This window comes from Budorcas taxicolor, chromosome 1, assembly GCF_023091745.1.
Source record: "Budorcas taxicolor isolate Tak-1 chromosome 1, Takin1.1, whole genome shotgun sequence".
Classification (NCBI taxonomy): Eukaryota; Metazoa; Chordata; class Mammalia; order Artiodactyla; family Bovidae; genus Budorcas; species Budorcas taxicolor.
The window spans coordinates 141514383-141530671 of record NC_068910.1 but is presented as its reverse complement, the minus strand read 5'-3'; the positions used below and the strand labels follow the sequence as shown (position 1 = coordinate 141530671).

The 16289-nt window shown below is 39.9% G+C and overlaps 1 protein-coding gene and 1 non-coding gene across 2 annotated transcripts; one reads left to right on the top strand and one right to left on the bottom strand.

Annotated features, from left to right (window-relative positions):
* Positions 1–342: 342 nt before the first annotated feature.
* Positions 343–15633, bottom strand: CLDN1 (claudin 1). The gene is made up of 4 exons (XM_052646497.1): positions 15411–15633; positions 5379–5543; positions 2212–2296; positions 343–505 (listed from the first exon to the last, which is right to left on the bottom strand). The coding sequence occupies exons 1-4, from the start codon at positions 15631–15633 to the stop codon at positions 343–345; spliced, it is 636 nt and encodes a 211-aa protein (XP_052502457.1).
* TRNAG-CCC (transfer RNA glycine (anticodon CCC)) lies at positions 13159–13231 on the top strand. Its single transcript has one exon. It is a non-coding gene; the product is annotated as a tRNA-Gly (tRNA).
* Positions 15634–16289: the final 656 nt, after the last annotated feature.

The window sequence follows — 16289 nt, the reverse complement described above, 5'->3', positions numbered from 1 at the left end:
TACAATGGGAATAAGGATTCATACTAATTTTTTTTATAGAAAAACATGTTTATGTACATATCTATATATATTTAAGGAATGCTCTCTCCCCTCATTTGAGATGATTACTCAGTGGGAAGCAGTAATACAAATGGCAAAGGCTTCCCTTCTGTATTGAGGAGAGGAGATAAGATAAGGCTAAGTCATTTTTAGCAATGGATATTTTTTAAAAAAATATGTTTTTTGTTGTAATACCACAGTTCAGACTACAAGAGTCAAAAGCTAAGATCTTAAGGTCAATGCCAGTATTTCAATGTCCATTTCTTGTTGGTTCCAACAGGGTTGTCAGCTTTTGCTTCCATGTCACACATAGTCTTTCCCACTGGAAGGTGCTGGCTTGGGATAGGGCCTGGGTGTTGGGTAAGATGTTGTTTTCCGGGGACAGGAGCAGCACAGCAGGGCGCCTCCCAGAAGGCAGAGAGAAGCAGCAGCCCAGCCAATGAAGAGAGCCTGACCAAATTCATACCTAAAAAAGAAAAGGTGATTCATTTGCTTAATCAATGAAACATTGGAAACTTCTCTAATGTAATTAGAGAATGAAATTGATATCACACTCATTATTTTTTCACTGGAAAAAAATCCCCTGTGATCCCTTTAAGTTTTATGAAGTACTCTAAGGTTTGTGGACACACACACGAAAACGTTCACATTGCAGTTGTTGACAATTTGCAACAGTAGATCAGGCAATGTGTCATGTAACACCAGGTTAATTATACAAATATTTCCAAAGACTTTTCCATGCGTAGGAGACTTTTAAAGTATGCCACATACCTTAAAAGTCAGGTTTGGAATATGGGTCCTAGACTAAAACTTAACAAGTCATGCTATCACCAAGTAACAACAGTATTCTATAAAAAACAAAACAAAACAAAAAAACTGCCAGAGTGTTTTGGAGACTATTAGACTTCTCAACAGTTAACCCCTGATAAACACTGAAATCTGATCTATGGTTTTGCGGAAAAAACTCCTAAACAACCCATAGATTGTTCTAGGTTAAGTTGACCCAGGTGGATGTATTAAGCCATACTTCTGGGAGAAGATCTGCGACTGATGGTTGACAATAAGGAAACAGAAGGGTTGGATCTAGAATGATAAGGCCTGAGTTTGAATTCTGATGCAAACTCTCAGCTGCTGAACTGTGGGCCATGAATTCCATGTCTCAACCTCAGAGCCTGCTTCTCTTAAAGCACAATGATCCCATCTTCCTCACTGTACTGCTTTTAGGATCATGTGAGACAGTGTAAGTAAGTATACAGTGCCTGGCAATTTACAAAGTGCTTTCATATCCATTACTGGTAAAATTTTAGCCTATTGACCTCCAGCAGTTTCTGTCCCTACTTTGTAGTCTTATGGGATAGGTTCCAACAACATGGCAGTATGTGTTTTCTTATACATGGGTGACTATAAACAAAGAAGCACACCTTATCTTTCCACCACTAGCATTTTTCATCCATTCATCTTTGCACTCAACAAACAATAATTACATCTTAACATCCCAACTCTGAATATAGTTATTAGGCTTTAAAGAAGTGAACACAGTGAGACAAAGAACCTTGTCTCTGATCAAAGGGTGTCATTACATGAGAGCCAAGAGTCAGCTCTTCAACTTCCAAAACTTGCAATATTAAGAAGGATGATCTTTCTAAAATTATTTTATGGATGTGATGAAACACATAATTTCATAGTGGTAACTCATCCTTTTCATAAATAAAATAGTTTTTCCATAAAGAAAATTGTTAGGAATGAAGTTTCTGTTAGAGGTTATTAACCTGTACAATAGAACTATTTTTTTGATCAATCATAAACTATGTTTAGTTACAAATAATCACAAGTGTTGTATCAGAATATACTTCAAAAATGAAATTTCAAATACATTGGTATCTTTATTAATATTAAAAAAATTTAAAAAATATGAAAAAAGGTCCTGCATACATTTGGAAAGTATACAGCTTTTCTACTTTGAAGTTTATTTTGTCATCAATACATGCCGTTAAAGTAATTATCAAACTATTTTTAACATGTCACAGGCCATTCAAGTTATTTTCAATTTTGGCGAAAATTCCATAAAATTCTGGATAGCAAGTCTGGGAAGTCACCATACTAACTGGACTTTGAAGAACATAAAAGGGTATTTTCTCAGAGAACAAACAATTTATATGTGACTAACATTACCTGGCATTGACCGGGGTCATGGGGTCGTAGAATTCTTGAACAATTCTATTGCCATACCATGCTGTGGCAACTAAAATAGCCAGACCTATAGAAATTCAAACCAAAAGACTGTTAATCACCATGGAACACTGAGCATAAATGCATGGCTCATTAAATTTATAAGTATTTTACAAGTATGAACTTTCATCAATAATGCTGATGTTTTAAATTTAGTCCATTTTCATTCAGACGACATTAATTTAGGATGAATAGAGGTTCAAACATGATTTTGTGTAAGTGTTCTCTTAAGACAGACAAAAATACTAGGTTGGAGTTAGGCACATGACTGTTCATGTCATCTTATTCACTTAGAGTTTAAGGTCCCTGGCACAAATAACATTCTTTTGGAAACATTCAGGAGATTCATGTCATTTAAGATCTCTTTAAAATAGATTGTTATAAATTAGTGTGCTAGACTACTTTTGATAAAACCAAAGTCCTTATTAGTAAAGCTCGTCACTTAAAAAAGGGAAGAGGAAAACTCTTCTACATTCTTCTTGGCCAAAACGCAAAATTCACATTTCTGAAGGATCAAAATGAATGTACATAGCCAGATAGCAGGAACACATTGGACCTGGCTCAGGGTACACCAATCACCTAAATCCCTACACCCCTATTGGCCAGATGTTCCAGGTCTGGCCATGAGATTCTCTGAGGCGCCACATCAGATCATTGTATGCAGCGCACTCTCAGTTTCTCATACCTCTCGCATTTCAGTGCACGTGTGCATGCTCAGTCTTTGACTGGATTGTAGCCTGCAGGTTCCTCTATCCAAGGGATTTTCCAGGCAAGAATACTGGAGTGGGTTGCCATTTCCTCCTCTAGGAGATCTTCCAGACCCAGTAATTGAACCTGCATGTCCTGTATTAGCAGGTGGATTCTCTACCATTGAGACACCTGGGCAGCCCCACAGAAACCACTTAGTCAAAATAATCTACTCTATCATTTATTAAAATAAGTATAATAGAACCTCAATTTTTCTTATCTAAAGAACTTAAATAATTTCTTTTTATAGTCTGGGCTTAGGTGGCACTAGTGTTAAGGAAAATGCCTGCCAATGTAGGAGATGTAAGAGACCCAGGTTTCGATCCCTGGGTCAAGAAGAACCCCTGGAGGAGGGCATGACAACCCACTCCAGTATTCTTGCCTGGAGAATCCCATGGACAGAGGAGCCTGGCAAGTTATAGTATATAGAGTTGCAAAGAGTCAGACATGACTGAAGTGACTTAGCACACAGTCAGTCTAAAAATTCATCAATTTAGACAGATTAATATTTCTATGCTACACCCATTGCCCTCTTCCTCCTACAAAAAAAGTGGTCCAACCTAACTGCCTCTAATACTTGAAAGAAAACACTGTGGCTTTTGGCTGCTCGCGTAGAAAATATGAATACTCTGGAACTTGCAACCCTCACTCCTAGAAGTCCATGAGACTGCAGGAGTGATGGACGGGAGTTACTAGAGGATCAGCGGAGGACAGGTTCTACTCAGTAAGTGTATTCTTAGCCTTTGGTGTAAAACCTAAGTGTTGGGAATAAAATGCTCTGCAGTAGTAATTTGAATAATCTGTAACCAAATGTTTAGTAAAGCCACAGGCATTCTTCCTTCATTGTTCATGAAATCCACATACTTTTCTTAAAGAGAAAATGAGGAAAAATCTAGTTCTAGTTGTTCCTAGTGGTAGATTATACTAGTAATGTCATTTCCAAAAACAATAGACTACCATATATAGTTTATGTAATAGTCTTATTGTTGCTGTTTAGTCTCTAAGTCATGTCTGACTCTTTCTGACCCCATGGACTGTAGCTTGCCAAGCTCCCCTGTCCATTGGATTTCCCAGGCAAGAATACTGGAGTGGGTTTCCATTTCCTTCTCCAGGCAATCTTCCCATCCCAGGGATCACGTCCATATCTCTTGCATTGGCAAGCAGATTCTTTATCATTGAGCCATCAGGAAAGCATATGTAATAGTCAATTTCAAAACAATAGACACCTACAATATATGACATATAATAGTCTATTATTTTATATACATGCACATTTTTATATGCACATATTATCTTATTTATTTTTTAATTTATTTATTTTAATTGGAGGTTAATTACTTTATAATATTGTATTGGTTTTGCCATACATCAACACGAATCCACCACAGGTATACACGTGTTCCCCATCCTCAACCCCCCTCCCTCCTCAAACCCCCTCCTTCCTCCCTCCCCATACCATCCCTCTGGGTCGTCTCAGTGCACCAGCCTCAGGCATCCAGAAACACCAATACAGTATACTAACGCATATATATGGAATTTAGAAAGATGGTAATGACAACCCTGTATGCGAGACGTTATTTAATATTAACTTTATTATAAGACTTTACAAATGAACTGTCCTTGTCCTCTTCTGACTCTCATTTTCTCAAAGGTCACATAAGATTTGAATAAAGCAATAAATACATATTTATTTTCTATGGAAAATGTAATCTCACTCTTTTGTCAAGGTTTTTATTCCAAGACTTTTCTGTATTATTTTCTTTTTTTAACTCATGTTTTCTCATTTCCTACCATTCCAATATTCCACCTGAACTCCAAATGCCCTTTCTCTTCATTGATCTATTGGTAAAACCTGTTCATTCTAGAATCAGTACTGCTTACATGGAATAATGTCCTCCTCTTCCTCCAAAAATCCCAGCCCTATTCATTCCATTCATTTATAACTGTATGATTACACCTTCCTCATGTTCTCTCTCACCATTCCCCATCTTTCCCACGTAGTATCAGTAGAGACACCACAGAAATTTTCTGAATTACACAGAATTGGTCCTCAGTATTTGCTAGATAGAAAAAATATCTCCCTTCACTTGAGGAGACTGTTTCTAATGAATCAGTTGGCACCTGAAACCTCAGGGAATAGACCTGTCAACTGTGAACACAGATCTCAGATTTTTATTCAGTTCCCATTTGAGAAAGTGAAAGTCAATTGGGTTTAAAGTTTCTATGCTTCATATTTTAAAGGAACTGAATTCAATTGATTTAAGAGCAATAAAACCAACATGATCTAAGGAAGCAAAAAACTAGACCTTAAAAAATGTCAGAAAGGGTTTAATAAGGTCTAAGAGGGACAGGGCCTCTCTCACCTGAAATAAGAAAGATCACGCCCCCAAAGACAGCCATCCGCATCTTCTGTGCCTCGTCGTCCTCCATGCACTTCATGCACTTCATGCCAACGGTGGCCACAAAGATGGCTATTAGTCCCAGCAGGATGCCGATCACCATCAGGGCACGGGTTGCTTGCAGAGTGCCTGACAAAAAACATTTTAGAACATGTAACAATTATGCCTAGACCAAAGAGAGAAGAGTGGTAGAAGACCAAGTATATTTCAATGTTGTATGGAAGACAGAAAACATAACCAGGAGTCAGGAGACCCCAGTTCTAGTGATGCCTTTGCAGGAACCCAACATAGTTTCTCCTCCGGAAAAACAAATATCTGGCTGAATGATGAACAAGAATTCCTCCAGCTCTAACAGTTTATGTTTTTAACATTAAATTCAAAATCTGCTGAAAAATAATTAATGATCTGGTTGAACAGGCTTATAACACATTGTTAATTCTTACTAATGGAGAATGTTAATTCTGAAATAACAATCACACGTTATCCTTAATGTTAAACCATTTATACTTTAAATGGTTTACAATATATCTTGGTAACAGTCAACAGCTTTATACTCCAGTCACCAAGCTGGGGAAAATCTGGGTGGGTGAATTTGGAAGACAAGAAATGAATTTCTCATAGATTGTCTTAGCTGGATAAGCAACACATAAATCCAGTGATGGTGGTGGGGTGGGGATCTGAAAACCATTTTTTCAGAACAAAACATAATAGCCTTTGATTTTGGAACATAGTAGGTTTATATTCAGAAATATCAGTGGTGTTTAAAACTATTTAAATTACTACATTGTAAAATGGCTGAAAATTCGATGTAGCACTTCTTAGGATTCCACTAATTTTCTAATTTCTTGTTCTTGTCATTGGTATACTAAGTCATGATCAAATATATAGGCCTAGGTTTGAGATATGCCAGTAAATATATTAAAGCGTAAAAGCGTGATGCTATCCCTATGGCATAAATTCTCAAAGAAATTCTCAAAAATATCTGAGGCACAGATTCTCAAAGGAAAGTGAATTGTAACTACACTGGTTAGATGAGTTTGACTTTAGATTTATTTCCTCCATCAAATAAAGATCATTATCTCTTTGACAGTGTTAACATATGATGTCTTTTTGCAAATATAAAAATTATTTATATTATAATAACAAAGTGTGCTAATTTATGGGTAAGCCAGTTACTGTTCTTTGGGATCATGTTTTTATTATGTAAAGTATGAATGATGATATCTGTAACCAGGATCATGTTTTTATTATGTAAAGTATGAATGATGATATCTGTAACCAGGAAGTTGGAACAATTGACTTCCTAATGGTCTCAAAACTGGATGACATGAGAGAAAGGTTTTATATCTCAGTATCTAATTTAGACTTAGGCTCAGTCTCAGTATTTTTAGGGTTGAGAATTTAGGCTACAAGTCATAATTAACACTAAAGATTTTTAAAAACATCAATTTATTAATTTTTTTTTTAATATATCCATCCTTGCCGTAACCAGGTAATCTATGATAAAATCATAGTGATCTCTTTCTGAAAGTATTAAGGACATTTTCTGACTGTATATGAGAGAGATTTGGGAAGCCAAGATAACTTTTCACTTGATTTAATTACAAAGCAAACCAAAGGCACTCTCATGCTCCCCTCATAGATTCACTTCCCCATAAACGCATGTGGGCAAGTATGCACCCAACTTATACACTTATTTGAAGATTGAAGGTTGGCCCAAGAACTTCTGAATCAAAACATGTTTCATGGATCATGGGTTACCAGGAACTATCAGCTCAGTTCAGTTCAGTCACTCAAGTCGTGTCCGACTCTTTGTGACCCCATGAACCGCAGCACACCAGGCCTCCCTGTCCATCACCAACTCCTGGAGTCCACCCAAACCCATGTCCATCGAGTCCATGATGCCATCCAACCATCTCATCCTCTGTCGTCCCCTTCTCCTCCTGCCCTCAATCTTTCCCAGCATCAGGGTCTTTTCAAGTAAGTCAGCTCCTCATATCAGGGGGCCAAAGTATTACAGTTTCAGCTTCAACATCAGTCCTTCCAAAGAACACCCAGAACTGATCTCCTTTAGGATGGACTGGTTGTATCTCCTTGCAGTTCAAGGAACTCTCAAGAGTCTTCTCCAACACCACAGTTCAAAAGCATCGATTCTTCTACGCTCAGCTTTCTTTATAGTCCAACTCTCACATCCATACGTGACCACTGGAAAAACCATAGCCTTGACTAGTCGGACCTTTGTTGGCAAAGTAATGTCTCTGCTTTTTAATATGCTGTCTAGGTTGGTCATAACTTTCCTTCCAAGGAGTAAGCATGTTTTAATTTCATGGCTGCAATCACCATCTGCAGTGATTTTGGAGCCCAGAAAAATAAAGTCAGCCACTGTTTCCACTGTTTCCCCATCTATTTGCCATGAAGTGATGGGACTGGATGCCATGATCTTAGTTTTCTGAATGTTGAGAGCTTTAAGCCAACTTTTTCACTCTCCTCTTTCACTTTCATCTAGAGGTTCTTTAGTTCCTCTTCACTTTCTGCCATAAGGGTGGTGTCATCTGCATATCTGAGGTTCTTGATATTTCTCCCAGCACTCTTGATTCCAGCTTGTGCTTCTTCCAGCCCAGCGTTTCTCATGATGTACTCTGTATATAAGTTAAATAAGCAGGGTGACAATATACAGCCTTGACGTACTCCTTTCCCTATTTGGAACCAGTCTGTTGTTCCATGTCCAGGAACTATAGCTGCTTATGAGATTATTGTGAAACCTCCCTTGGAATCACAAATTATACTGTGGTATGAAGAGAAAAGTACCAAGGACTCCATAATTACGGTGTGTCCTTCCTTCTGGTTTGCCAATCGTTTTGCAAAGGTAAACATGCTCAGAAGGAAAATTAAAAATAAAATAATTAACCTGTTCTACATAACAGAGATTTCTGATCTGGTCCTAAGTGCCACTCAGAAAGAAAGCATTTCAATCAAAGGAACACTGGAAAAGGAGATGCTGAAAGTCACAGAGATGATTCACGTGGAGGACTGGGTGACCACTCATCCATTTTGCCTGACTCCCTAGGTTTTAAAACTACAAGTCCTGCCTTCTGAGAAGGTTTTCAATCCTGGACAAACTGGGAAAGCTAGCCACTATTGGAGGATGTTTGGATGTGGACAGTAAAATGAAAAGGGTTAGCAAGGTAAGCAGAAGGCATTTATCATGTACCATTTTGCAAGCTAGGGAAAGGGGTTTGGAGTTTATTCTAAATGTAGCAGAAGCCATTTAGGGTCTTAAAGGAAGAATGAAAAGATTTTTTACCCTCTGTCTTCCTCTGACAGCCCTTCAAATATGTAAAGCGTTTTACTTCTCTCAACCACCTTTTGCTCTGTCTGTCCATTAAGCTCAATTTTCCAACCTTTATTCACCACTTTGGTTGCTTTCTCTGATGTCTTAAGTTTTCTACTTTGAGTTGTAGGGCTTCAAACCAGATCCAGCTTCTATAATCATTCTGATCTGTACTTCATGTATAAACAGCAGGCCACCAGCCCAGCAGGTCTGAGCACTTGGATCACAAGGTACTCTTCCGAGGAGTCTGCTAGGCCTCAAGCTCCTGAGTCAGGCCTGTATAAAACCACCCAGGCAGAGAGCGTACAGGGATCAACCACTTCAGGACTCCACCTGCACTTGCCTGGGATTATCTCGTTTTCACAGTCTTCACCTCTGAGTTTGTTCTTCTTTCAGTTCTCAAAGAAAACACATTTAATTCACACCCCATTTTATTCTCTCCAATACTTTACAAAATCTCTAAGGGGAAAGGAACAGATATTTTGGTCTGTGTGCTACAAACCCTAGTAAGTCTTATAGTATAAAGAATTATATGCATAATGCACAAAAATAACAGAGAAAATGGGGGAAAACCTATACTCAGGAATTGTATAAACCATATATTGCAAGGAGATCATGTTTCATTTTTTAAAATCTGATAAAGCAATAGTGTTATTTCGTGAAGCAGTATTTTTTCATTTATGTCCTGACATCCACTGGCTTAGGAAATGTCTGTATTTTATAATACTAGATGGGCATCAGACACAAAATCTCATCTTGCATCACTGGAGATATTTGGATGAATTCTTAACTATAGTGATATGTGGGGAGAAATGTAAACACAGGGAAAAAAGGCTGAGAATCATAACAGCATCAAAACTCACTAGTTGGGCATATGTAATAGTGGATTACAAATCAAAGTAAGCAAGTGTTACAAGTTATGAGGGTTTTACATGCAGATAGAATCTAAATTGCACAGTTTTAAGCTGGAACCAGATGAATCCTTCAAATTAATGTCTTATGGAAGCCTTTTAAGTCAGAGAGCTAAAATATGTAATTGTGGGCTCCTTGATAACTTGGCCAAGTATTTGTTCATATTTCTATTCAAAGCACTTAGTACCTGGCAAGTTTCATGGATTATTCAATCTGGAATCAATTAATTTAAATTTGAATATGTCTTTATCTTTTAAAAATTCATATATAATTGGTAAAAATATCTTTTGTGTTAAGCTTCATTTTTGAAATTACACTGAGAAACACCTCTTAGAAAGCCTCAAGATACTAAAACCTTGCTACATAAAGGCAATTCTAGTTTAGATTATTAAAGCTAGAAATTCACCTACAGAGAAAAAAATCATACTTTTTGTTTAACCCAATCTAATTTAAAACATTTTTCTAAATTATGCATCTAATGAGCTTCCAAGATGAAGTTTTTTTCTGGTGGAACAATGACCAGCAGGGCAGAGAAGTTGAGAAATATTTGAAAGCCACCAAATATTTTAGGCCAGAGAGATAAAGTCTTGAACTATTAACTCTGAGTTGACCTGAGTGGCTCCAACCTGAAGCAAATATGTTCCTTTCTGGCCCATTAAATTTGCCTCTACAATATTATTACCACCGATTAAAGCTGTCTTTGGAGAAAATGGTTAGCAAGCATTCAAAAAGGTACACTATTTATTGTTCCTCATAGTTATTCCGCAGTACATGGAGAAGGCGGTCTTTTAATTACACTTAGCTAGACTGATAATCTTGAGATTAAAGACTCCCTAAGGAGTTCTTAACACTTGCAACCTGAAAGTATAATTTGAAAACCTACTTACAAAGATCTCTACTTACGAGACAAGAAATGAGTTAGAAGTTACTGATCTACTACAGTGAGGTTAATCAACATAAGCGTAGAAAGACAAGCAGAGACAAGTCAGTGGAATTTTTTTTTTCCTAAAGCATTTCTAATGTCTTACTATGCAAACAGCAGAACTTCTTTAAATACCTGTCATTGTTCATGCTATTTACTAGCCATATTACTATCTTATTACCCTATTATATGTCATAAATAAAGAAGATTTTAATTATATCTCTATCTTCATGCAGTCCCTCTTTGCATCAGTAGTTGCTTAACAAGTATTAAGCAGATAAACTGACCACTGGGTGACTAGAACAAAAATCCTCTTTTCTCTTCTGCAATTAAATGAACTCATCACAGACTGTCACAGAGCTATACTCCCATGGCTTCTTCACTTATTAAACTGTTCACTTTTAGTCAAGTTCAAAGTTTCTCAAGAGTCTTCACTGTTAGCATTTCCATTTGATTGATGTATGAACTGGTGGCCACTGGGTGTGACCTCAAGACTCCAGCACAGTCAATAACTGTGGTCTGGGATAAGGCAGGACTTAACCACTTTTCAGGATGTTCCAAACATTTTTGCCATCTTTGTTTCTTAAGAGAAACTGTCTCATGATTAAATGTACGCTTCTCTGTTACTTCTGTGCCACTTAGTCATCACTCCAATCAAGGAAGCCTAAACTCCGCCACTTGCCTATGTCCTTTGCATCACTGCAGTTAGTAACAAAGACTGTTGGCACTGAAAGGAATCAACATTTGCACATTATCAATCATCTTAGCTGCATTTCTAGGAACAAGGATAGGGCCTGGCTCATGCTGGTTGAATGGATGAATGAGTCATAGATTCTTCTCCCTGTTCTACCCACTCTGCCCTACTTTGCAAGTGGGGAAACTACAGTCCAGAGAGATCAAGTGGCTCACCATTATAAACATGGCTAGTGAGTGTAGAACTGAGTATTCAAGTTTGTGTTTGGGTTTTGACTTTCATCATTCAAAAAATCAGAACTAATTCTCAAAACAGATCTGAACACAAATGGCCCCTTAAACACAAGTGGTTCAGCGGGCCTAATGCAGTCTAGAGAAGTGTAAGGAGGTGCCCTCATCTCTGCCTCTGCGTCAAAGACCGTCCAAGTCAGTGATTTTATTCTTTGATTGAGCCTGACATCATGGTGAGAGTTCTGGGAAACTTCACCGACAACCAATACTCATTAAAGCACACCTACACACATGTGGATTCATGTAAAGCAAGTTGAACAGGCCAGAGGAGCTTATAAACAAATTACAGAATCCTAAGGTTAGATGAGACTTACAGAGAGTCTAGGCTAACCTCCCATTTGTCTGGGACTTGGATTTTCCCTACAGCATTCCTTCAAAATACTTATTTATTCTCCTGCCTGCACACCTCCCACCATGCAACCTCCTGGGGCAACCCAGTCTTTGGACAGCTCTAGCTATTAAAGTCAAGCCAGGAGAAGCAATTAACTAAGCACATGAAATAGGAACTAGCTTGCCAAAAGTTTGAAAAATGAATCAAAACAAGGCAAGACGTACAGTTTAATCAAGAAAATCAACTCTATCTGGCACTCTCTTTTGCATATTCCAACTATCAGTCATCAGTGTCAATAAACATCCATTCTTGGATGGGAGTGAAACTGTCTTAGCCATAGTAAAACCACAATCCATGGTGTATTATTTTTTTTACCCAGGAAGTTCCCCAATTACATTTTCATAAACTGCTTTGCAAGAACCATGTAAAGAAGCCTTGCTGCATCTCACTTTTGACATTGCCTTAAGTGCACTGTATCCCTTTAGACACTGCCATGAGCTCTTTGCAGCTGACACTAGTTAGAGAAGGGGAACCAGGGATTTTAACACATCTAGTGCTATAACCTTTATAAATCCCAGAATCTGAGCCCTAAATTGCCAAGTGGGCTCCACTGGCAAAGAGACAAGCTACAATTTTAAGCAACTTCTAAGTTTTTCACCTAAAAGCACTTTGCGGAGTGCAACTTGTTTCAAGGAACACTAATTATATGTACAGATAAGCCTGTTCACCTCTGGATATCACGGTACTAAACCAAAAACAGCCAATGAATCACCTCCCAGGTCTCTACATCAGGTGGGCATGAGCACAACTGTCCAGGTGGAGAAACAGAGATAGGTAGGTTCTCTGGGCTCCATCCAAAGGCATCTGGTGAGTCACTGGCAGGTTGGGAAGTATACCTGTGAGTCAAGGCTCTCTCTTCTGAGAGTCAGTTTTGAGAGAAAGGCCTCAGCCCCACCTTTGATAAACTCTGGCATTAACCAAAAGGAAAATAGGAACAGACATGGAGTTAAAAAAAAAAAAAATCATCAGAAAGCAATCTCCAAAATGGGTAGAGGAAAGGTAGTGTTCAGATCTTCCACCATAGCTTTAAAAATCATAACAGTTATGTTAGGTATAAATGAAAATAAAACATTTTAACACATCTTCATGTGTAGGAATAACCTATTTTGGTATTTACAGCATGGATTGATCTGATTTCATTTGGCTGTTTAAGGAAGGTAAAAGAAAGTCTATTTGCACATGTCGAAAATGAACTGCTAATATTTCCCTGGTGGTCCAGTGGCCAAGACTCTGCACTCCCAGTGCAGGGGAGCCAGGTTCGATTCCTGGTCAGGGAACTAAATCCTACATACCACAAGTAAAAGATCCAAGATGCCCCCCAAAAGACTGAAGATCCTGAGTGGCACAACTGAGATCCAGGGCAGCTGAATAAACATAATTTGAAAGATACTTAAAAATAAGCAAATGAATCATTTTGATCAGAGGAATCAGAGATCTATCTGGAATTGTCCTTACAACCATCTCCATCTGCCAGTGCTTCAATTTGACATGCCAGATGCCGTACAATTCCTTACACGTATTTATCCATCCATGAGGAGATTCGATGATTATATAAAGTCATATACTTAATGTACTCCTTATATTTGGCATGAAAGAATCCTAATATAGGAACTCTGAAAAGCTGAAATGGCAACACTAAAAACCGCCATGTGTACACTGACTCACAAATTCCACAGGTACTGGAGAGTTTTAAACAGATTCGAAACAGAGTGAACAACTCCAAAGGGCATGGCTTTTGACAAAACCACATACAGGAGGTGGACAAAGCAACTGAAGTAAACTTGAGCGACGACTTGAACACTGCTTACTGTCAGCACACAAAGGGGACTGGTGGGCAGGCTTGTTTGTCTAGGCAAAGGCTAAGGAAGCTTTTATTCAAGTTAGTTCAAGTGCATGACAGACACAAGTTCAGGACAACTAATGTCATATCTCAAGGAAGCTACTCTAGCCATGAATTGTTATTACCTAAGTAAGCAGGAATTTAATGAATTTCTGACAAAACACTCAGAAGTTTTTGTTTTAAAAAACAATAAAAGAAAAAACCCATCCTGTCACTCTTCTCTCCATCACATCTAGGACTATTTCTCTCTACATAATCCTGTCCAAACTTATGAAAGAAAGAAGCCAACATTTGTTACGTAGAAATTCCTCTGTGGAAGACAGAAACTCAGAGAAGACCCGCCCTCTCTCTCCCAATCTCTGCATTCATCAGCTGTATCTCCTTAGTAGCTTCATTTTCCCCTTTATATAACGGAGGGAGGTAATTTTGAACTTCTCTTTCTTCTCATCCTTTTTCCACCTGCCACCCACCTTCACTTTCCAAAATAAGACTATGCAATCTCCTCCTCTGAAGACTCCTGGTCTGAGAGCTAAACCTTCTGGGGAATCTTTAGAGACTTACTTCTACAAGGAGTCACTGGAGGGAAAGACTTCCTCACACTTATTTAGTCCCTCAGTCATATCTGAGAATCTGCAGCCCCATGGACTGTAGGCTGCCAGGCTCCTCTGTCCATGGGATTCTCCAGGCAAGAATACTGGAGTGGGTTGCCATTTCCTTCTCCAGAGGATCTTCCTGACCCAGGGATAGAACCCAGGTCTCCTGCACTGCAGGCGGATTCTTTACCACTGAGCCACTGGGGAAGCCCCCTCCACACTAACTGGATCTTAGAAGTCAAAAGAATCAGAAGATTCAAACTCAAGTGTGCGAAGACACTAGGTTGAGACAGTCTATGTAGGACTCTGATTTCTTCTCATGATAACTCATAGTAAAGATAGAGAAAAAAGTTATATCTAATAACTGGCATTATCTATTTAATTTTACAAACTGGAGAAGCTTTCAGACTCCAGATTTTTCAAGGCACATCATTTTCTTGTCCTAACCCTACAGTTCTTCAATTTTCACAGAATCTGAGAATGTCCAGGAAAGGCCTAAGAGCTCAAATTCGAGTTTGGCTCCCACTCGCTCAATTGCCACCCCACTCATGGGTATGTAAGCTGAAACTCACACCTTGAGAAGAGTGTCACCTAGGGAGTTAGAGGAAAAATTAGAGCTTAGGTCTGGTTGGCACTTTCCCCAAACCAGGGTTCCCTCTACTACCTTATGGCAGGGCACATGGTCAGAAGACTTGATCCACTGAAGGTTGACAGACATGTAATCACACAACAGAACCTTTTGATAGCTACTACTCCAAAAGAGAGCCATTTGGGGTTGGGTCCCTGTAGCTCAGACAGCAAAGAATCTGCCGGCAATGAAGGAGGCCCGGGTTCGATCTCTGGGTCGGGAAGATCCCCTGGAGGAGGAAATGGCGACGCACTCCAGTATTCTTGCCTGGAGAAGCCCATGGACAGAGGAGCCTAGCGGGCTACAGTCTGTGGGGTTGCAAAGAGTCGGACACGATTGAACGATTAACATTACACCACCCTGAGTCACAACTGGGGAGTGGGGAAGGCACTCACTGTTCAGATTCAGCAAGGAGTCGAAGACTTTGCACTGGATCTGCCCGGTGCTCTGCGACACGCACGACATCCACAGCCCCTCGTAGATGGCCTGGGCCGTCACGATGTTGTCACTAGCATAGGAGTAAACCTTCCACTGGGGCAGCGCCGTGCTGACGATGGAGCCGATCCAGCCCAGAAACGCCAGGATGAAGCCCAGCAGCTGCAACCCCGCGTTGGCCATGACTCGCTCGGGCGCCCGCGCTGGCTCAGGGGCAGCAGGTGCACAAGGCGGAGTTTGCAGGTGCTCACCCGGGACTCCCGGGGGTGACGGAGCCTAGCGGAGGAAGTTATTGCAGGGAATCCTGCCCCCTGCGCTGACGTCGGAGAAGCTCTGGGACCGGGTCCGCCTCTTGGTCGGCGCTGCGGTTCGGAGGCGAGAAGCTGAGGCTGCTCCCGGACCGCGACTGAGATGCAGACCCGCTGGGCGCCGCGATTTAAAGCAGCTCCGCCCCGGAGCGCAGCGCCCTCTGGCGGGTTCCGGGCGGGTTGCGGGAAAGCGAGAGGGAGCGCGGGAGCCCGAGATGGGGCCCGAACTCTGGCGGGAAGGTCCTGCCAGCCAAGTGGGAACACGAGAAGGATCAGGTACGCATCGTGTCCCGGTGCTGCTCGTTTCCTCTCTTTTCTCCTCTTGCCCTTTTCCTCTGTGAGCCTTCCCAGGCTTTCCGTTCATTCAATCCACATTTGTCCAAAAATGACTACGTATGACTAAACACTAAAAAATGCCAAGATGAAAAATTAAGACCTCAAGAGACGCACAGTTTCGTTTTCGACTTTTTCCTCGCTGATTAAAAGACATTTCTATGGCTCACCACCCCTCTAACCTCCCTCACACACTTT

What these genes read in the sequence shown, in the direction of transcription:
- CLDN1 (XM_052646497.1), bottom strand. Translation starts at nt 15,633, where the DNA reads ATGGCCAACGCGGGGTTGCAGCTGCTGGGCTTCATCCTGGCGTTTCTG. An exon ending in CTCCTTGCTGAATCTGAACA is followed by an intron (nt 5,544 to 15,410) that starts GTGAGTGCCTTC and finishes GTTTTTTGTCAG; the next exon opens with GCACTCTGCAAGCAACCCGT. An exon ending in ATGACCCCGGTCAATGCCAG is followed by an intron (nt 506 to 2,211) that starts GTAATGTTAGTC and finishes TTTCTTTTTTAG; the next exon opens with GTATGAATTTGGTCAGGCTC.